General features: G+C 46.5%; 1 protein-coding gene across 4 annotated transcripts in view; it reads left to right on the top strand.

Annotated features, from left to right (window-relative positions):
* CTIF (cap binding complex dependent translation initiation factor) overlaps positions 1-23,005 on the top strand; it is a 143,050-nt gene that overhangs the window by 34,595 nt on the left and 85,450 nt on the right. For 3 of the 4 annotated variants that reach the window (XM_052776516.1, XM_052776519.1, XM_052776517.1), the window contains 4 exons: positions 8,700-8,822; positions 13,190-13,263; positions 14,174-14,278; positions 17,525-17,600. In XM_052776516.1, coding sequence (XP_052632476.1) covers positions 8,700-8,822; positions 13,190-13,263; positions 14,174-14,278; positions 17,525-17,600 — 378 coding nt within the window. The remainder of the gene's footprint in view (positions 1-8,699; positions 8,823-13,189; positions 13,264-14,173; positions 14,279-17,524; positions 17,601-23,005) is intronic. The other variant, XM_052776518.1, reaches the window with a different exon arrangement.

Here is a 23,005-nt window from a genome sequence, read left to right on the forward strand (position 1 = left end):
GGATTTTGAGGGGTTTGGTTGGAAAATCGAATTCCTGTTTTTCCTGTTTTATTTCCAGCTGAGATTTCTGCATTGCTGGTTATGCAATATGCACCGGTCTTAGTTGAAAAATACTTGGATGTGAGATTTCTGCTGGCTTCAGCTACTGTGAAAATGCGGGTTATGTATCGGTAACCATGATATGCCTCACACAGTTCTAACCTGATGATCAGAAAGGGCATTTATATGGAAATCCAGGTTAGTCCTGAAAATATATTCAGCATCTGGTTCCTTTTCTGCAAAGGCAGAGTAGTCCAGGGCCACATTTTCAGAAGTAAATGGCTTCCTAAAGGTTATAAGGGAGCCTAGAGTGAAGCTGACTTTCCTGTGCCTGAAAATCCCCCTCTGCATCCCTAAGTACCTGATGCCTTTGAAATTCTTGTCTGTAGGATCCAGCAAGGTTGAGGCAAATAAAAGAAAGATTTTTTTTTTTTGTGTGTATAGGTGTATTATGTATTTATATAGACATTTATATATTATAAGTATGTATATATGCATACACAGGATGTTTTATAAGCATGGGGCTGAGAGCAATTTCTGGATAATGTGCAATTTAAGGGTAAAAATAAGGTGTCTTGATGCAACCTGCAGTCCAGGATATTCCTAAATTGCTGTTTTTCTGACACTGTGGGGTATCTCAGCGGAAGACCACCCCATACTTTCCCTGCTCTTACATTCCTTGGTGACACATCTGCTATTAGCAGCTGTGGGAGACTATATGGGGGTCAGTGCCCATAGGCTGGCACTTGTGCATCCTGTACAAAACAGTGGCTTAAAAATGGAGAAAATTCCCCCTGGAAACCTTTTACTCTGGTCTTTCCAGTTCTCTGGGCAGGCAGCTGCAAGAAGACGGTCTGCTCATGGAGGATCTCATGAGATACATTTTGTGAACTCTTGGTGCACTGAGAAAATCCTGGCCTCACAGTTACATTCAGCTCATCTATAATTCTCCTTGTTTCCTACTGTGAATGCTTTCGTTTGCTGCATGGCATTGTTGTGCTCCACTAAGCCCCACTGCATTTGAGCGATACCCTCTAGAAGGTCTGCTAGCACCGTGTGAGCCTCTGGGGTGAAGACTACTCCATCGATGTACGCAAGATACTATCTGAGCACCGTATTGCCTCTATAAATGAGGAAGGTTTAGATAATGGAATCATTTTAAATCTCTTTATGTTTGGATTTTTTTTTTTTTTTTAAAAAGACCCAGTGGGAAGATTTTATATAATACTTTATTTGCATTCCTCTTGTGAAGCTGTTGCAAGTAGGAAGCTCTTTGATATATTTCTGAGAGCAATTCATTAAGTAAAAGACTTCTGGTATGGTATGTATTTAGAGAGCCAGCGGAGCTCTTGGTACGTGAAAGGCCTGGCAGGAGCTCCATCCCAGACTCCCCTTACGTAAAGGGCATTAACAAAAACCAGAGCAACTCTGCGGGTTTGTCCCATTTCTCCAGGCGGTGGGAGAGGGAGAGCTGAAAATCCTCCTTCCTGGCCAAGTCCCTCCCTTCCCCCGTGGTGGCTGGCTGTCACCCATCGTCACCAAGCAAAAGCCTGTGTTGTTGGCAGTAAATGGGACTGCAATTTATTTTACTGCTTATTTGCATGTGTGTCCATGTCCCACCAGGTGCAGCAGGGACTTGTTGCATGATGGGGGACCTCAGGGGCTTCTCCAGTTGACGGTCATGTTGACTATCTACTGAGCAGTGAAGGAGCAGGCAGGGTGTGTGGATTACAACTGGATTATCCTACACCCTGCTGGTAGCACCCTTCTGCTGTTCTCCCCAAGGAGCTGGCGGTGGAGGAGATGACTTGGTTTGCCTTCCCATTAAGCCATTAGAAACAGCAGCACGCCTCTGGCAGGCAGAGGTGGTGGGTTTCTGCTCTTGGGCCTTGGTCGGAGATGATTAGCTGGCCGTTGGTTGGAGATGATTAGCTGACCGGGGTCAAGAGCATCCCAAGGGCTGCTCTGTCAGGTTAACAGCATAAGATGTTGAGTGTCCTGCGCTGTTCGGTAGCGTGGAGATGTAGAGAACTTTGCAGGGATTGTGTGCCACTGTCACCGAGCCTGGCACATCCTGCCAAAGGATGTCTGAACACAAGCCCAAGCGTTGCTGATGAGGAAAGCATGAGAAGTTCCCACAAAATCAAATGTAATATCACGTGAAACTTTATCTCCTATGTCTCCATGACTCAAAGAAGCATAGTGATGTGCTAGTGCCAAAATGTTTCCAGGCAGGAGATGCTTCACGTCGTGTGAGCTCAGACTGTAGGCAGAGGACATCTGACCCGCCTGCATTTGGGGAGATGCAGCCAGGGGAGGAGTCTTTGACTGCTGTGTGTGGGGTGGGAGAAGAGCAAATCCACTTAAACCTTTCAGGTCCCTCCTTCATGTGTCTCGCCTGAACCTCAAAACCCCCTCCGATGATGAGCACTTGGCTTCCAACCATATGAAGTCATGGCTGGAAAAGCTGCTACGTTGCCAAAGCAAAGGCAATAGTAGGGATGGGGTGATGTGTGAAGGTTGTCTCTGTGGAAACAGCAGATTTCAATGCACAGTGGAACTTAATTTTATAGAAAGCGGAAAAAACCAAATTATCAGTGCAGGTTTCTCTTGCAATTCCAGAGATTATTTTTTTGCAGGCATCAGTGCTGCTTGACTGGCTGGGGTCAAACACCAGGAAATCCTCCCCAATGGATGCTGCAGAGGCAGGTGGCAAGGGATCATGATCTCGGGCAGTGGCCACGTCACTAGGTCTAGAGTTGGACTGAGGCTCCTGCAACCAGCACCACCGTCATATAAACTTCTCAAGTCAGCAGTGAAGTCATCTTCTTGCTAGCTTAAATCCACTGACATCAGCAGGCAGCGTGTAATGCCCCAAATCCTTGGCTAACCAGATAAGCGCTGGTGAGTGGGTGGGCACGTGCTGCTTGCAAAGAGGCTGGCAGGATCTCCTGATGAAGATGTAATTAATTTCCCTGTGCTGGTAGACAGCCTGTGTCTGGCTTTAGTTGCCCACCCTTGGGTCCAGATCTGAAGCACAGTGATTTTCTTGCTCAACAAAATGTGAGGGATGATCCTGGGGGAAGTTTGGGGTTCTCCGTCTCACCGACCTGCTTGTATCATAGCCCAGGGCCGGTTTGTACGCTGAATTTGGTTGAGGTTGGCCATCACACTGAAGACCTGTTGGGACAAGTGGGTGCTGGCAGATGCTACAGTTGCTGTTGTCTCATTTCCAAAAGAAAAAGAGAAAACGAAAGACAGGGAATACTTTGAGGCTCTGCCAGTGAACACAGGTTGGTGTAGCCCTGCCTGATGGAGGAAGAAATTAAATCTTTAAGTGGAGTGACCTGCCCATGATCAAAGAGCAGCTCTGAGAAAACCAGTCACTTAATGGTTTTCTGCCTGTAATTGCTAGGTGACACTCCCTCTGTGTAGTGAATGCAGCCCTGTTCAATTACAGTCAGAGAGGACTGCTGAGAAAGAAATCAAGTACTTGAGCTAATATATAGGTTTTAACTTTCTCTGGGACTTCTGTTCGGGATACACCTCGTGAAGCAGCACCGCCCCTCATGAAGCAGACACCTGCTTGAGTGTCTGAAGACCTGGGAGTGAAATGCTTCACTGCTTTGCAGCCTGATGTAGGAGAATGGTTGCTGCTTACTGAGGATGGAGAAGGGTGTCTTCTAGGCCTGGTGTCACTAGAGACTCACGTGGGAGGACGTTTCGTCACCCTCAGTTTCCATTTGTGTAGAGCGGACAGGGTGATGCTGGTCTGCCCGCTGAAAGGAGAGCTCCTTGCACTCTATTTTTGTGAAACTTGCAGTAGCTGAGTTAACTCTGAGGTCTCCATTCTTCTTCCAGATTTGGTTGACTAGGTCAAGTGCCGAAGCTCTTGGCAGGGAAGGGGTGACATAAGCCACTTCCTCCAAGGCTCGGGCAGGGGCTTGCTGCTGGGTTTCCATGGCACATCTGAAGTTCTCGGTGCCATTCTGAGTGCTTTCAGTGGTCCTTGTCATCTTCATCCTTGTGCATAAATGAGCTATCTAGCACATCCTTGGCTAACATGTCTCTTCTGATGTTGTCCAGAAGGAACACAACCACACAGGCTTGGCCCTTTCCTGGGGAGTCCAGAAAGATCTTGTTGGCTTACCCTCCTACTTCCAAGCCCATCAGGTCCTTTGGTCCTGTATTGTGGCACAGGTATAAGTAAAACCTTACTTTTCCTGGTGGGAGAAGAGCTCCAAGCGATGTTTGGTGTCCCTTCTGCTGTGCCTTTACCAAAGCAGTGATCAGGTACCGTACCAAATTGGAAAGGGGAAGGTGGACATTGACCTGGGGAGGGAAGTAGCAGAGCCAAAGTGGTTGGGTTTTCTGCATGATATTTTTATAAGGGTAAGTTTCCTGTTTTACTTATAGCTTTATGCAATGCATTGAGAAGAAAGAAGCTGGAAATTTGTCCCTACTAAAATGTTTAGAGTAATCTTATGGTTTTTTCTTAAAAGGTGCATTTTACATTATTAAAATAATTCAGTCATCATTTTTCCATAGAAAAATTGGAGTGGTTGTTCCTGAACAGGTCTAGAAGAGCAGGGAAGTACTTGGAGTCCGGTGTCAAAATTTTGCATAACTGGAAGATGTAGCTGCAGCACAAAGTGGGTGCCTGAAAACTTCTACTGCAGAAAAACCTCAAAAAGGACCTTTTACATGATAACTGTCTTCTGTTCTGACCAGGATTAAGACTCAAAGTTTGGGAGTCATTTGAAGGACACCCCACAACTCAGTCTAGGGAGCTGGTTGTAGGTGCAGTGGTGAGACCGTTGTTAATGCTGGGGGATATCTCAGAGGCTTTTTTGTCCTGAGAAGTCCTCTAGGTTTCTGTTGTTTTTCCTTTTTCTCTGGTCCACCTTAGGCTGTGAATACTGTACACTGAATATTGAGATTTTTACATACAATTGAAGATGAATCTCATCAAAAATCCACTGATGTCTTCAGGCCACTTAAAGCTTGTGGTATTGCCATGGTTGGTCTACGCCTCTACCAACACAGCCAACTTCACCATCACTGAGAGCAACCACGTAGGTGGTCACTGCGTTTCCGTTTATTGCCTGTGCACTGGGGAAAGTCATCTCCTTTTTCTGCAAATGGGATTTTCAAACTTGCACTGAAGCAGCAGAAAGTATTAACTCTTGAGCTGGCAAAGGGAGCAGGATTAATTAGTTCATGCCTCAAAGAGCTAGCTGTGAAGGTGAAAATTGCAGTGTAAGTGAAACATATGATTATTGCTAATTAAAATGCAAACGTTAGATTTGACAGCTAGTTTCCAAAGGAGGGTGGCTGGCAGTGTTAATGTGCACAAGCCTCGCTGTTCCCAAGAGCGTGCAGACCCTGGCCAGAACGATTGGCATGGATGAGAGCAGCTGCTAGGAATCAGTCTCTGGAGGGGGTGACGTTTCCCTCCAAGCCCCAAAGTGTGGCTCAGAGGTCCCATCTCCTGCTGGTGAGTGTAGACCATGAATGGTAGGTGGAGGAGCCCAAGTAAGAGCTGGGAACAAGAGTTCAAGGGTTGTTTGGGGTTTTGGGAGACACTAGGAGAGTCTTGGTCTTTTGAGGGTACAGCACAGGGTAACGGGGCCAGATGATGGGGGATTGGGTTGGCAGGAGGCAAGGGCATGGGATGGAGAACTTTGTGCCATTACAACCGTTTCTTCAGCTTTTGTCAGAGCTGCGGACAAATCTGTTCCTGCAACGTGCTGAATTAATTTAGCAAGAGCGCTGAGGGGGGATGTGTAGGTGGCCGTTCTGCAAGATGGAGAGTGGCCAGTGCCATGTCTCACCGCCACGGAGCCCTGGCTTTCGGCTGAAGCCCAGCTGCCTGTATGCCTTTGGGATGAGGTTTTTATGGGTTTTGCAATGACGCTGGTCGAGGGGTTTTGTTGCTCGGTTGTTGTTTTTTAAGGAATGATCATTACCTGTGTACTCTTGCCCCCGCTCCTCCAGTATCACCCATGAGGTTGGTGTGAGCTTCCCTGCTCCTGGAGAAAGGAGGTCTGCAGAGAGTGTTCATTTTAGCACGAAATGGTTTTATTAGAGGATGCAAAGCCACCAGAAATGTCTGGGAGAGTTTCTGGTGGACGTATTTCTGTTCTGGAGATTTGAACCCCCATCAGTAAGGTAGCAGTAAAAAGTTGTTCATCTTTGGCAGTTAGACAGAAATTTAGGTAAAATATTCAGCTTAGCTGTGCTGGTGAGTTTGAACATGAGTGTATTTGGCCATACTCGGTTGGACTGTTTCAGCTTCAACGGAAGTTTCAACAATTTTTATTTTTTAAATAATTTGTTTTTAAATATAAATATTAATAGGGTGTGATAAGGAACGTGAACAGGAAAGAGACCCCAGGCCATGAGTGAGAGCCAGGAGACAAGCTGATTTAGTGAAAGGGTACCTGTGATTTTTATCTAATTGGTTTGTGCCATATCCACTGGGTTGTCTCGGTGAGTTTGGATGTTGATGCATGGTGGTACCGATCTCCCCGTTTCTTACAAGGGTCTTATTGTGGCCAGCTGCGTTTCTGGAATTTGCATAACCTCAGGCTGTCTGGAGGCAACCATGGCCAAAAGTTGGGTCAACTGAATATAACGGAATGGTGATGTTTATTTTCGGTGTGTCTTTTAAAGTGAAGGGTGCATATGCTGACTTGGTCCCATTGTAGCATTTGGCACAGAAATTTTTCATACATGGATGAACAAGATGTTCAGTGTGTAGGATACAGTAAACTGGTAATTAATCCTTCGAACATCTGGGTGGTGAAGGTTCATTTCTACCAACCACCTTTTCAGTTGGTGTGCATCTTTCCCACATCAAATGAGATATTTCTTACTCCTCAGGATGCCTGAAAGACTAGCTCTTCCCCAAGGCTTCCGAAAGTGGCCACCTGCCTGTGTCTCACAGGTGGCATCGATCAAGGTTTTTTTTCCCTCCATGCCAATTTAACAACTCCCTTAACTTTGTGCCACTTGGTATTTCTCAGCTATTGGGAGATTCAGATCATGGTGTGATGAGGAGGGAAGAAGGTGCTTTCTACTGTTGTTGTAACATGTAGTGGGAATAACCACAACCTCTCAAATTTCATCTGTATACAACCTGAAAACCAGTTGACCTCTTTTGAAGTCAGTACTGATTTTAGGCTATAGCAACCACAATATATTTCAGCTTGCTTGAGGCTTGCTAGGTTTGAGGATGGAGAACGTGCAGCTGGAGCAACGTAGAAACCAGTAGTGATGGGTTTTGCTTCCAGTCCCTTGTGTTGGGTAAATACTTACATGTTTCATGTGCGCTAAGGTCAGTGCTGGACCACTGGGTAGCATCACCTTAGGTAGCTTAGGGTCTGCTGTGTAGCTGTCTCCCTGCCCCATCCAACCCAGGTGGCAGTGGTGGAGCTGGGACCTGGTCTGTGCCCCCAAGTTAGTGACCTGGACTTGGCTGTTGTGTGCAAGGAGGAGTTCACGCCTTGCTTTGCTGGTGAGTCCTTTTGGCTCTTGAAGGCCAAGGTGGCTCTGCCCTTGTCTTAGCCCGTGGCAATGTCTGCAGGGAATTGTGTAGCCCCCCGAGGATGTCTGAGATATGAGAAGCCCTTTTTAAGTGTCAGCTCTCACACCGGTCCTGAAACACATGCTCCCCTTTGTATTTCCCAGATTTTCAGAGAGCTTGAAAGAGTTGAATATTCTGCACTCTGTGACTTCATGGTTTTTTAATCACCTTAGGTCACTTCAGAGGTCTTTCCCAAGCCTCTAAGCAAAGCTTTTGGAGCAATTACACTGACAATATCCACCTTTCTCCCCAAGCACCTTGTGGGATGTTTGGGTAGATAGGGCTGGTGGGGTGAGTTATTCTGGTTTTCAGATGACTCATCTTGCCCTGAGGGCTGCCAGCTGAACAAGAAACCTGCAGGTTGCTTGACAGCAGAAGAAGTGTTAGGAGAAGAAAGGAAAACATTGGGAACAGCTCCTTAATAGGCAAAAATAGTTATTTGTGTATTGTGTCTTCTGGTGAACAACAAATGTCTTCATGTATGTGAGTAGCTGGACTCCAGCAGAGGGCTAAGCAGAGGGAAAAACTGACTGAGAAGTTGATTTGGGCTTGGGAGGGGAATTAAGGATGAAGAACAGAATAGCATAGACTAGACTAGGCTAGACTAGACAAGACTAGGCTAGACTATTTCACTTGGAAGGGACCTACAACCATCACCTAGTCCAACTGCCTGACCAATTCAGGGCTGACAAAAAGTTAAAGCATGTTGTTAAGGGCATTGTCCAAATGCCCTTAAGCAGTTTTAGAGAGTGTGAGGTTGTTGAATATGCCTAGTTAATCCTCATGAAGATAGAGGAGGTAAGTATTATTTCTTCCTATGCCTAGACTAGAGCACTAGAGCCAAATCTTATCTTCATTGAAGCCTCCCACAATGTCATCCCTTTGCAATGCCTAAATAGAACACATTAAAGGACTCCGAGAAAGCCACAAAATCAGGGTGTTGTGCATGGTTTTGTAGGTGTTTGCGCGTGTGGTCTGGGAGGTGGAGCTGTCCCGGCTCACCAGGTCGGTGATTTTTGTGGGTGCAGGATGGCATTGCCCTTGACTAAAGCGAGCTGTTTGTTGTTTCCAGGAAGAGTGGGATCACAGCAGCAGTGGGAGCGCAGGATCCCGGCCGGGGTTGGGCTCCAGGCGTGGGTCTGGATCCAGGCCTGGCAGCCGCGGGAGAAGCAGCCAGTTCGGGCAATCAACCAAGGTATACCTGGTAGTGGTGTGCTGAAGTTGTGTCCTTTGCTTGCTGTTCATCAGAGGCATCCTCCTAACGATGTGTTTTGTGTGTGTGTCTACAGATAGGGTGTGATGCATGTCAATTATGAAGGACACCTCAGAGACCTACTTAATTCACACGTAATGTGTGACCTGGCTGCTGAGGGCCATAGCTGTCCTTCAACCTCAAGAAGTCTGTTGAGGTGTGCTGAGTGCCTTAATATTGGGAAAGAAGTCCCTAGTCAGCTGGTTTAGTGCAAAGGAAATTAGTTTTTTTTCTTTATTTGAAGTCTTGGAGTACTTTAATTTTGGGACATTAAGAGATGTCTGTAATTATTTTTTTGCAAGTCTTCATTAGAAATTGATATATGAGTGGACACTGCATAGATGGTGTTAAATGGTGACCTTGAGTCCAGCTGCTTTCCATGGGAGCCGTCAGCGGGGCTAGATGGGGAATTACCTTCCTGCCCTGCAAAAGACTGTAAGAATTTGCTTTTGATTTGGTTTTAGGTCCATGCCTTGAACTCAGACCAGGGACCTCTTCTGCGTGTTTTAGTCAGCCTCGGTTCTCCTCTCTCTTCTTGGAGTTGCTCTACTTCTGCACACATGAGCACTGGTTGTGCCAGAAGTGGAGGACGGACTCTGGGAGATGTGGGCCAGTGGTCAAAGTGCTGGTCCATTCATCCATCTCATCCATCCTGGAGAGCTTGAGGAAATAGTCTGTCCTCCTGAGCCATGCTGTGGTGGGAGAGGACACACAGAACCACGCTGTTGCTGGAAAGTGATGGTCCTTTCTGAAGGGAATGAGACTCAACATACCCTTCCTTTGTTGAGCAGGGATAATACTGTCTTCCTCAGAATGTCTATATTTTTCTTACTAAAACTTGCAGTTTTTGTCAAGGAAACCTTTAACTGGAGCCTTTTCAGACAGTTCGGTATCTATCTATGTTTTTTGTTTTCTACCAAAGTGCAGCCAGGGGTTGTAGGCAGCTGAGAAGGAGGAAAGGTGGGGGAATCTTCTCAAACACAGAACTGAAAAATGCTTGAGGAGTAACACGTGACACAGGATAATCCCGAATTTATACCACAGACTCAGCCGACCACTTGGCGTTGTTCTGTTAATGCCAAACACAGCGATGAGCTAATGCTGTTGCAATCGTGCGACGAAGAGCATGATTTTGTATTTGTAGTGTTTTGCTGGAGGATGGTAATGAGGAGCGGCGAGAGGAACCGGTGGGACGCTGAGCTGGGCTTTGAAAAGCTGCTGCGTGCATGCAAATGCTGACTTTGTGGGGAATTTGCTGAAGCTGCATGCATGGGTAAACAGTCAGAGTCCACGCAGCCGGTGGCGTGGTCCATCCCTCTGTTTGTGTGGGCAGCTACAGGGGTTGGCCGGCGGTGGATGGAGGTGATGTGTGCTCACAGGGGCTGGAGGACAGAGGTTATGGACGTGCATTTAAACCATACTGCGTGTAGGATCTGCTTTACCGGATCTCTGATCTCTCTGAGTATTGATGTTGTTCTTGTCAGTGTGTCTCTCAATCATCATTCGTAGCGGCTTAATTAATTTTCAGCAGTACTAACCCCTTTGCGGTGAAAATGTTTATGTAAAGCTGAGGGTTGGGTCATTGGGAGCTTCACGTTAAAACTGCTTATGGTTATAATTGCAGTCTTGGGGGAACCGACAGCAAGTTATTTCTTTTCTTAAATACGTGCTTTTTTTTTTTTTGTCCCTGGACTTAAGAATTGGCTTTTTAAAAGTCTTATTATTAAGTCTTGGTACCGTGCTGTGAGCATTTTAGTAAAAGCCCTGCAGTGCAGGCTCACTTGGGCAGCAAGCATGCTCCCTGCCTTGTGAGTCGAGACAGAAACCGGTTATAAAGACAGGTCATCGAGACTGAAAGGACGTCTCGAAATGACCGTAGTGACTCACAACTTAATGACAAGTTGCATTATCGTTTGGCCCCGGCGCCGTCTTTATGGAGTCTGGCTAATGCTTGGAGCGTCTCCGAGAAGTCATGGGGACCAGGAGGTACAGCCCAGTTTGGGTGGGAGCATCCAACCGCTGCCTAGAAGCTCGGACCCGTCTGACCTCCTGCACCACCTGAACCATCACTGCAATTTCCCCTAATTGCTGGGATTAGTGCTGGGACTGATCCGCCTGTGCTCACCGGTAGAGCACGGATGAGCTGATGCACAGAGGAGGTGCAGGGGAGCCGGGTGGGACAGCTTGTGCTGCCTCTGCTTACGCCGCAAATTAGGAGGTGTCGGTGCCAGGGCTCTCCGTCCACATTCAAACAGATTTCAAGCCGAGCGTCGGAGGGTAATTAATCGTTAGGTGTTTTATTTCAGGGCTCAAGAAGGGCCTCTTCAGAAGCCCTGTACTGAGCTGAATTTGGGCAATGATTTTAGGATGCAACGTGTTGCATCAGGAACCCATTTTATCTTAATTTTTTCCTATTTAATATCTTTGTTGGTGATATGTCTCGGCCTCATCGCAACTGGTTACATGTTCCCAATCTTACTCCCTGAGCCCAAATACTTTACTCTTAGGAAATCCTATTGTAGCTGGCTTGTTGACAGGTACTTAAAATTTCCCATGTCCATAGAAAATGGAAAGAGAAATGCATCTGTCTGCAAGAAGATTCACTTCTTTGGGTGATAGCTATTAAGACCTGCACATATATTTTCATTGTACTGCATGAGGATGTTTCTGAGTATTTAGAAAACTAATTTCTCTCCTAGGTGGGAGAAAGCTTTGCTTACATTTGCCTAAAATGCTTTTTAAGCTCTGCTTCCATAACCGATCATGAGAATTTTATATATTTCTGGTAGTTTGTTTCTGTGCAGAGACATGTTGACCTGCAGATCCTCAGAGGTTAAAATTGTAATCCATAGACCCCTTGGAGGAGATGACAAAGGGAGCAATGTAGCTGTGTTTGGAGTATCTGTTGTCGAAATTGGTTGTTTTGCTGGGAATGGCTGTGAAGCGTGACTGTCTGTAGTGTGTACTGAGGATGCGCATCCTGCTCGTTGGGAAAAGATTGCTCACTTCATGGGCAGATTGAAGACTGGGACTTCATTAAGAAATGGTCAAATTTTTATGAGTTTTTAGTGTCTCAGTTAATAAAATTTGAAAATGGCAGAAGTTATAGGACGAGTAATATGTGAAAGCCACCTTCTCCAGCACTTGTTTCACCAGAGCGGGAGCATTTGGGCTGAAATAGTTAAATAATCTGAATATGTGTAACATCATGAATAATCTGAATATATGTAAGAAATGTTGGGGGGAAATTGGTAATATGGGATTCCCTATTTGTAATGCATTTACATGCCTATCCCATATGAGTCTGAGTCAAGTCTGATTTCGTGAATGGTCCTGGCAAAAACCAACCTGCTTTACTTCTTCACCTGTAAAGGGTGGAGAGGGCAGCCCTCTTTCTGTGGGGAGGACACGTGTAGGCTGATGACTGTAAAGGGGCCATGAAGGATGGGTGTGAGGTCTTTGCTTTAGATGCTCTTGCTTTGAGTTGACAGTTTTGCCAAAAGCAGCTGCATGGGAAAATTCAAGGTGCTTTGCAGTTTGCTGGAGGTTTCTTATAGTTCCCACCTGATTATACTGTGTTGCTCTTGCTTCTCAGGGGAAGGAACCATCACCTTAGTGTTGGTGGGTCGTGTACCAGAATAACCTTGTGAACTCATTTGCTGGTGTGCATGGCAGAGGTGGCACAGTGCAGGGTTCTGACATCGCCTGCCTGTTGTTAGAGCAAGGAGAAGTCACACCACCATGACTCCTTGAAGGAGCAGGACAGCTTTCCCCATCCTTCTTGGTGACAGCAGGCTCTGGTAGCTGCTGGTGAAGAGTGTCTCCATCCTTGGAGATATTCAGAAGCCATCTGGATGTGATCTTGGGCACCTGGTTGTAGGTGGCCTTGCTTGAGCAGGAGGGTTGGACCAGATGAGCTTCAGAGGTCCTTTCCCACCTCAGCTGGTCTGTGACTCTGACGCTGAGTGTCTTCATGGCTTGGATGTCAACCTGCCTGATGGCCCTCAGTGGGTCTTGGAGGTTGTGGATGGTGGGGTAGGAGGATGGGGCTCGAGTCAGAGCTGAGCCTACGTGTTGTCCACAGCTTTGTGTCCCCAAGGCTGAAACTGTGTCACTCCTTGCCTTTATGGTGCGCTTTTGCAGCGGGCGAGGGGACTCTGCGTTGCAGTGAGCGTGGGGAGCGGAGGAGCCCACGTGCAGAGCCAGGACACCTCCGCGGCTGGTGGTGGGAGAGGCTGTGCTGGGCTGTGCCATGGTCCGGATAGACCCGCGTGCCTTCGGGCGAGTAACCGCCTTTCCCTCCCTCCTAGAATGGCAACAAGGAGAGCTCCCTTGACATGCTGGGCACAGACATCTGGGCTGCCAACACCTTTGACTCCTTCAGGTAAGCCGGTTTTAAAATGCTTTAAGGGAGAGATGGACAGTGCCTTCTCTTAGCCTTTGCCTGCGTGTCCGTCCTGCCGATACCTAGGTGCCAGTGAGTACCATGCCAGTACTCACATCGCTGCTCCTCCTTCTCCCCATCCCCATTTAGCCCACAGCACTAAGCACGCTCAATCTGCTTAAAGCATCCTACGTGCTTAGGAGAAGCTGCTGGATGGGTTTGCAGTCCAAACATCCGAAACCGGTACTGATATGATTACTTGTAATCATCAGAGCACTGTGCAGGCAAGACTTCAGGCAGCTCTGAGCTACCGCTCCAGGACCTTTTTCTTCAATTAATTGGTGGTGCGATCATGCATTTGCTTCGCAGCTGCTGAGAAGAGCTCTTCAGCTGCTGCTTCAAAGCTGGGAAAGTGGTGAAATATGCTTTCTGTCCAGTTTTATGCATCTCTCTCTCTCTGCCTGGAGCACTGCAAGAGTCTGCAGGGGTTGAGTTCCCACCTGGGACTTGCTCCAGGCTGTTGGAGTGGGCAGGTTGTGCAGGACCAGAGAGAACATCTCCATTGCATGGACCAGACCACTACCTGTTGTAATACCCGCTTGATACAGAGAGCAAGTATAGCTAGCAAGGTGTATGCTGCATCGTCTGCATCATACATCAAAACTAGGGGTTTAGCACAAGCACCAGGAGCTCACATCTCCAGAAAAGCAGAATAAATGGAAAGAAACGTGATGCAGCAGCGTAAAGGTTGGAGACGTGCATCCATGTGCTCTGTGGCAGGGAGTGGTGCTTCCAGAAGTACCAGCTTTCCTCATCTGCAGGCTCCGATGTGTCCTCTGCTCTTCAGCTTGGTAGTGTTTAATTAGTGGTGGACTTTCTTTCTTTGTTTTTCCCTGTTTTTCTCTCCTAGTGGTGCGACGTGGGACTTGCAGCCTGAAAAACTAGATTTCACCCAATTTCACAGGAAGCTGCGAAACACCTCCAAACACCCGTTGCCTCACATAGACAGAGAAGGGTGAGTGCCGTACGTGCAATACCATGCTCTCCAGCAAGGTCTCTAACTTCTCCCTTGCTGTAGGAATGCTAGCTTGGTGGCACAGCTCATGTGGAGGACATGGGGAAGAGGCGCTGGACCATGTATCGGGGTTTGAGGATGCCACTATCTGTCTATCTAGCTCTTCTATCATCCAGTTCTGGGCTGGAGCAGAATTGCTCGCTGTATTTTGCATTGCATTGTTCAGTCTTTAAACCACACTGGATCCAAGTCCTCTAGATCCAAGTCTCTAGATCCAAGTCCTCTAGATTTAAACATCTCTGAATATTGGAGCAAAAATTCTGTCTTGGTGCTGATCCCAGTTACAGTTCCCATGAGTGACTGGGCTTCTGCTGTTCTCCCCAGCAAGACTTCAGGGAAGGAGAGAGCATCAATGTGATCCATGTAGATCCAAGTGTTCATCCACCATCTGCTAGTCATAAAACTGTGAAAATGTTAAACAGCTCCTTTTGGTGGTGACAGCCTCCAGGGGCTTCTACGGTGTTGCTGGATTCCTCTTTGGTTGTTGGTTGGTCAAGCCAAATAAATGTATACTGGCATCAAGTGGATCACCAATGTTGCTTAGATGGACGTCACCGTTTCTCTGCAGATTCTCTGCAGATTGAGAAATATCATAGTTTGTATTTTCGTCTCCTTATCATTCAGGGCACAGAGGAAGGAAAAAAATCAGAATGGGTCTAAAAGATGGGGCTGAGAGAATTGCAGGTGACTTTTCATTGCCACGTTGTATGTAGGGATGGAAATCCTCTCTCAGAGAAGTTTTTCTGTTGGTAAGTTGTTTTGCCAAAGTACAGGCCAATGCCGTATGCATGGGCTGCACATCTTGTTTAGAAACACCAGGCTAGGAGTCCCACCTCAGCCCAGGTTCAGCATCTGCAGGAGCCTCCCGTACTGTATAGTGACAGGCAGACTCACACGACTGTATAAGGCTTTTTCTTCTGCACTGTATTTACTGCAGGTATATAAACAGCAATTTTAAGAATATTTGGAACAATGTAACGCTAAATTTCTAAGTCACTAAGTGCCTTGGTCTTGTTTACTCCCATTTCTACAGATGGTTTTGAAAAATGAGATGAAGGGCCCTCTGTAAAATAAGATATAATGTGCTCCATGGTTGATGGCACTTGCCAGATGATCCTATCAGTGACACCTGCTATGTATAGGGAGGATGCAGCAAGGTCTGCTTTGTGGTCTGCCTCCAGTTCCTGGTGTACTGTGAACGCCCAGGGTGCAAACAGGTAGAGAAGGCAGTATGGAGGTGAGATATTTAATCACTCCTAAATATTACAGCTGTAAAAATGAAATAAGAATTAGTGTATATGCAGAAAAGTTAAACAGATGCCATCAGCACAAGCAATGCATATCCCAAAATGCAGGTCATATGAGTAACCTGCACTAGAACAGAGGAAGCACAGAAAAATTGCTTTGATTTTTTAACTTTTAAAGTTGTCTTCTGTGCATTCCTCAGCTCTCCATGCTGAATCTGTGCTGAGTGTGATTCAGCTGGCTGAACCTCCAAGAATCTCTACCTGCTAGCTAGGCATTTTCCTTCTTGCTTGAGTGGGGGTTTTTAACATGCTGGCTGTGCAATGAAAAATTTAATAGAAAGAAAAGGAAAAGGATGTGTTTTCTATACTGTAAGTACCAAAGGGACCATTTTATTCCTTAGTCCTATCACTTGCCCAGGGTTGGCCATGTAGTTGCATCCAGTTAATTGACCTCAGGTGTCTTTTGCTTGGCTGAAGCGTTTTCCTCCAGAAAGACGTGTGATTTTATTGGAAGATACTGAGTTTGGTGGTATCCTGAATAATCAAAGTGGAGTGGTTGAGGAAAACCAGGGAAATGTACCTCGTTTCTGACCTGAATTTGTCTGCCTTTAATTTCCAGTGTTAGCTCTTGCTGTGCTTTTGCTCTTCCAGTTCAAACAAACTTTCGTAGCTGATATTTTTACTTCATTCCAGGTATCTCCCAAGCCCACATATCACTTTTTCCCATACTCTAAGAAATTTCTCTACCATGTCTTTGAAATGTGACTGCCAGAGCTCCCTGCGGTCCTGTAGTTCAGGCTCAGCCGTGCTGCCTGTAGAGGAGAGCTGCCTTCATCCCCCTAACCCTGCCTCCTCATCCCCTGCCTTTATGCCACAGTCCAGCATCAGACATTCACCCTGGGACAGTCCTCATCCTTTTCAGAGAACCTTTTCCTACAATACGCTTGCCCATTCTGTACCTGCAACTGGTATTATTTGTCCCCAGATGTTTGAGTTGATTTTCCTCATATATATATAAAAATATATTTTTTTCATGTATATGTATTTTTATATATATACACACACACTATATTTTGGCCTTTGTAAATCAAAGTCACTATTTCATCTGCTGCTATCGAAGTTTCTGTCTAATATATGTTATTTAACAGTATCTTGTCACTAGTTGACCAAAAAATACATCATCATTCTTGTGGAATAAGAATGGATCACCTCAATTGTTTATAAATGCAGAAGGATGATACTTATTGACCATTTTTTCTTCTTCTCTATCATTACAAACTCTCTGCATCCAGCTAGTAGTTATCTTGGGATTTTTTTTTTTTTTCTTTCTTGATACAAGAAAGTCATTCAGCTGCCAGCTATGTGTTTGGTCTGTCAGTGCTTGGCTTCTCCCCCCAATTTTTTTGTGTTTCAAATTGTGTGTTTGTATTTATATCGATTGCTGTTTGCTGCCTGAGATGTATGTTTGTACTTGTTTGCCGACACCTTTCTCAGCAGGGGAACTGGAGCTCCCGTGGAGACCAACGAATGAGCAGTGCTTCAAAGGAAACATTTTTCATTACGTTTTTGTGTCCTCATTTTTTTTTTTTTCCAGGTGGGCTGTGCTTTCAGTTTTGCTTGGTCTGGGAATTGAATCACCCAACGCTACTGCTTAGGACTGCCTTTGGTTTTCTCACTGCTGCTATTACCAAAAGCGTTTGAATGCTGTGGTGGATGGTGCAGGTGGAGAGGACTGAGAAAAGCATTTAATTTTGTATTAACGGCTTTGTGCCCACGTGGGAGTGTTTTGGAGGCACAGCATACTCGCTTCAGAGAGACTCTTTGTTTTCATGAGGGTCCTTTGCAATAAGAACTAATCTTCCCCATGTGCCATAATAGAAAATTAACTTTGGCTCCAGCAAGGTTTCATGTGGTTTTATTTGTTTTCTTCCTGCCACAGGCTTGGAAAAGGGAAATACGAGGATGGTGACAGCATCAACTTGAACGACATAGAGAAAGTCCTTCCAGTGTGGCAGGTAGGTGATGAGGACATCATCTCCTGCCCGCAGTACGGTGGAGACCAGCAGCTCCCTGCCTTACCTTTCCTTAGGAAACCCTCCCCAAAAGTGGGAAAGCTGCTGGGCACGATGTGCTGAGCTTGGGGTTTGTAATGGAGAATTATGCCTGTGGTTTCAGCAAGCCTTGCTGTGAACCTTAGTGCTGGGCAAGGGCAGTTACCACTTAGACTTCATTGAGAGGTGAAATGTCGAGGACAGTATACATACATACATCTATACATACAAATATGTACATGTACACAGGGCTCATATATTTTAGGAAAGGAGATTCTTAAAAGTATCAACCTTCTGACAGCTTCAAAATAAATTGCTGCCAGGAAGTCAGCAGTGAAGGTGTGCTAAGCCAGATGTTTCCCCTATAGGGTGTATGTGTGTTTATATGCAGTGGTCATCCACTTTTATGTTTTATCCAGCCTTCTCCAGATCTCTCTTTACAGCTCAGTTTCGGTAGTTCAGGTTAAATGACCTTTGATGCTCAGATGTTGGGGAATGGCAGGATGAGACCCCCAGTTAAAAAGTCCAATTGAATAGGTCAATTTGTCAACGTCATATAATTTTTCACTTTCCAGAGCCCTAGCCCTCAAAGAAGCTGAGTGTCCTGGGCTGGGCAAGTTTCTGAGGATGCTCAGCGTGTTTTTGCTGAAGTCTCCTCTTTGCCTCCAGAGGGAAGGATGGAGACATCTCACGTGCTGTGGTAGCGTTACCCTTTTCAGTGCTGAGCAAAGAGCTCGCCGGGCTTCTTGCTCATGCATCATGTGAAGAAAAGCTTTGCTCATCCTGCAAACCATGTGATGATCTGCCTTACTATTTCTTTTGGGTGAGCTAGCTGGCACTAAATACACAAACCAGGGGAAGGAGTGGAGAAGTGCTGCTGACTTTGGCAGGGAGGAGTGCTGCCTGCAGCTGCTTTCTGCTCAGTCTTTTCCATGCTTGGTATGTCTGGACTTTAGGTCACAGGGAGAAAACATCAGGTTCAGATGATACAAACCCCAGTAATTCTCCAAAATAAGGTTATTTTCCCTGGGGAATAATTGGAAATGAGGAATCAAACCATCTTTGGTGCAAGGAGCTGACTTTCTTCTCTAGGGTTTAACATCTTTTCTAATCAACAGCTAGTAAATAAGCTGGGTCCTCCTGGTCTGGTTGTCATCTCATCCTGTCCTAACACCAGGTTGAGTCCACTGACTCCAGTGAATTAATTCCAATATATGCTTTAATATCTAGCTTAATTGTTAGTGTGGCACCTCTAAGCTGGAAGACCTAGTGGGAATGCTGGCTTTGGTATTTTGTTTGTGCCTCTGGTCAGACTCGTGCGATGCTGCATTATTTTGGAGACGCGCTTACCTAGGCACGTACAGTCATATGTATGTGTGGGAACTAGGAGCTGCGTAGTTCTGGGTGAGGATTTATCTTGTTCGGCGTTGACAAGTGAAATACTCGCAGACAGCTGGTTTAATCCTGACATATCATTGTTAACTGGATTTGAATGCGATCGTGCAACGCCAACAGTGATTTTGCTGGTCTTTGTTCCTTGTTTTAAATGGCTCTGTGGAGCACAGTGCGTGGGGGCATAAGGGAAAATATTCGTGTGAGCCTATGGAAGAAAAATCTTTCACCTTCCATGGGGCTTTCCCACACTGCCGTTATGTTTGTGTCATAGCCTGAAGAGGCTTTTTCAGGTTGGAGACACATAAACTCTTGTTCTGTCTGTGTTTAAGAGCTCATGGGTTGCTTACAGCCGCTGTGCATGGATGGAGGGGCCGGTCCAAGCATCCTCCAGTGCAACTGGGCCAGTCTGAGCATCCTCCAGCATGACTCGGATACGGATGTTTTTCTGCTGAATGTGCAGCTATAGCAGGGTTAAGAGCACCAAGTTTGAGACAGGTAGCAAGTCTTACTTGCAGGCTGCTTTGGAAATTTGGGTTCCTTTGATGGTAAGGTATGATAGACATAGGACATGAATCTAGAACTGATTTCCAGTATACATCCAGGTCTGTATGTGTATCTTTACAGAGAGATACAGTGACACCCCTAATGGGTTAAGCAGAATATTCTGGATATCTGGATCTTAATATGTATAGATGAGTTTTGCTGCTGGAATCTATCCATAGTATTTTAACAAAATATTGCAAGGAAAGCCTATGACTATTTGGTAATTAAAAGGTGAAAAAATAAACAAAAACCAAAACAACCTCCTCCAAAACCCTCTTTCTTCATAGCTGTCTGAGGGAAAAAAGCTCGTTGCCAGCCTTTTGTTTTGAAATTGGGAGAATGCGTGCATCCCACTCCTCGGAGATGCTCACGGCGTGCTCTGCCATCTCGTGGACACGCACAGGCAGGCGAATCCGGCTCCGCTTTGGCACTGGGCACAATTCCTTTGTGACAACTGGTATTTTGAACCTTCTTCCTGCCTCATCTTTTCAAAGTTCATCTGGGGTGCTTGTTTTTACTGGTAAATAGGCTTTGTTTTGAAAGCTGGGAGCTCAGGAGGTCATTGCTTTGGCTCGGCTAGTGAGCTGTAACCTCCATCTCTCCTTACTCATAGGAGTCTGTAGTTGGATTTGGGCACTAATTCACCTAAGTGCTGCCAAAAAGTGACTGTGGAAGAAAATAATCTTTTGAAGATAAGTATTCCCCATTCATAAGATCTGTTTTTTATTGTACGCCAGGGAGGATCGGTTGTCTGCTGCATTAGAGAGGTGCAGCTCAGATGTAGAGCCAGTCTTCATCATCGTCTCCGTTTTAACCTCAGCTGGTTTGTTGGAGGAGACCACGTAACCATCTTGGCGTCATGAAGATGTCACGGGGAGGGCTGAGTCAGTGCATTTTGCTTTTGCTCCCTTTGGCAAACACTTGGAAAGGCTTTCAGGCTTGGATGTGTCACAGCCGAATGCCCCAGTCCCAGATACGGTCTTCAGACTGCGAGCCCTTGGCAAACTCTACGCTTAGCAGAGAAAACAACCCAAGGGGTCATGTCCTTCAAGATACCCCCCGTCCTCCCTGTGAAGCTGCTGTACCTCACGAAGGATACAGGAGGCTGCATGTCACGGGAACATGCTGTGAATGCTGCTAGACACGAGCAGGGAGTTTTCAGACACATCCCAAGTGGTTTCTGGACTGGCATCTTGCAGGTTTTGGCTTTCAGTTTGCTGAACTTGTGCCTTCAGGATGGGCCTGCCCTCCTCCTAATGGTGTGGCTGTGCTTTCGCTGGCCAGCTGCTCCTTGTCTTGTGTTTTAGGAGGTAGAAATAATGTGGCACTTTTGAAAGGTGTACTTGGCTTTACTGTTGCTATGGGATAAACTTGGAAGACAGCATTGATATCATTTGGTTTGGCATCTTAATTGCTCCGCAGCTCATCTCCTCCTCTTTCCTTACTGATTTTTGACCCTTTTTGTCATATGCTTAGAGTTACAATAAACTGCTTGTTTCTTTTCTGGCTATGGTTGTCATCCAGCTTCCTTGTTGGAGGAGAAACAAGGGAGCAGCTCCTTAGGAGAAAGGCAGACTCTGTAAGTTGTTCATGTTCCTCTTAGCACCACTGTATTCCTGACTTTGTCCAAACAGGCTTAGAAGTGCTGGGATTCCTGACCATGCTGGGGCCACCTGAATTTAGGCACCTAACAGCATCTCTGCCCACTCTCTTTGGGACCCCTCCTCATTGACAAGTATCGTCAAGTCAGACCTTACAATTCAGCGTGGAGATCGTGTGAGTAAAGGTGGGACCTGTGCGTGGGCTGGTCCCTTGGGGGTCCTGCCGTAGGGGAGGCATGGACATGTTGCAGCATGATTTGTTGCATCTCAGTGTAGAGGTCTAGAGAAGGTTGGATGATTCCCATCTGAGGATACCCATGTCCTTTCCCTGTCAGCTCTTCAAGGAGCCCAGAGGGACTGAGTCACACATGGACTTGTTCAGATATGGTAGGTTCCTTAAGAGAGATGAAACCAACCCAGGTGTCCCGGGGAAGAAGGGTGGATCGTGGGTGAGCATCCCTTCTGCTGTCACTCTGCATGTGAGGGGAGGAGGTTGGTGTCCAGCACTGGTGTGAGGGCTTGCTCCTGGACCCTACAGATCACTCACCCTTCCAAGGTGGTGGTAGCAGGGGGACAGGTCTCTTTGGAGCTCAGGGACGGCTCTTTGGTGGGTGGTGTTATTTACTATCACCATACAGAGTCCTCATCCTCTCCATGTCCTCTCTTGCCTGCTCTTTCTGCACTACGAGGCTGGGCAGTTCTCGTTTTAGCCAGCTTGTTAGCCAGCCCAGATTCCTCCTCTTTCAGTGCCTTGGCCACAACAATGTGGCCCTCCCTCGTTAGGCTGTTCTGCACTGGTAGAGCTGGGGTGGGCTCATCCCTCTGTCTGGCATCTCCTCCCACTGGAAGCAACCTGGTCCATATGGTGTGCCACGTGTGCTGTGTGTCCCTCCTGCCACTCACCTGGTCTAACTCCAACATCCCTTACATGTCCACCAAACACTTATGAACAAGTTGGAGTGGCTCCCTAGGAGCCCCAAACTAGGGGGATTTCTTCTCCCCACCTCCAGTTCCTGCTGGACTCCATCCAGAGCATGTAGGCATGGCATTGCTTTCAGAGAAGGTTTCTAGTCTAACAAGCCAGCTTCTCATACCCCAAGGGTCTTTCCAATACTGTAACTGCTAAAACCACTGTGGAAAGTCCCTGTCAAAGAGCCAAAGTTTACTTGAGTATAGGTCACAACGTACTGGGAGTCAGATCTCCACTGCTGAGTAAAAAGCTTTTGTTTTGCTGTCACTTCCAGTAAGATATGGTCTTTTTGTGGCCTGGTTTTTGTTGCATTTAACCCAACTGACAACGACCATCTTTTTGGGCTGAGAGGGCAACCTGCCATGGTCACCTGTAACCCCTTCAGCATCACTCCCATGTTAGAGTTAAGGCCACCGTTGACCAAGGAAGGCAGATGAGACCGTTGCCATCTCCAGAGCACTGGAGAGGAGAGGTCTGGACCAAGGCTGGCTTATCTTCCACGCAGGTCACCAGTTTGCAGGTTCTTGCAAGGTCCAAGCCTGGGCTCTGGCAGTAGAGCACAGTCACTGTGAGCCCTGAACCAGGTTATAAACCCCATGGTTTTTATCGGACATGCAGAAAAGGGGAGACCTTCCAGTGGGTTTTTCAGATTACGGTGGTCTTCCATATCACATGGTAGACTTATTTGCTGTACAAAGAAAACACCAGGGAAATGGCCAAGAGCTTTGACGTTTCCATTATCATTATTATCATTTATTAGGGTTCAGAGCTGGTTTCTGATTGTAATAAATGAGATGGACTCTCCCTTCTCAGGGCTGGTTTTATTTTTCTGGCTGTCGCCCAGTTCAAGCAGACTTAGC

Source organism: Harpia harpyja, chromosome Z, assembly GCF_026419915.1.
Source record: "Harpia harpyja isolate bHarHar1 chromosome Z, bHarHar1 primary haplotype, whole genome shotgun sequence".
Taxonomy (NCBI): Eukaryota; Metazoa; Chordata; class Aves; order Accipitriformes; family Accipitridae; genus Harpia; species Harpia harpyja.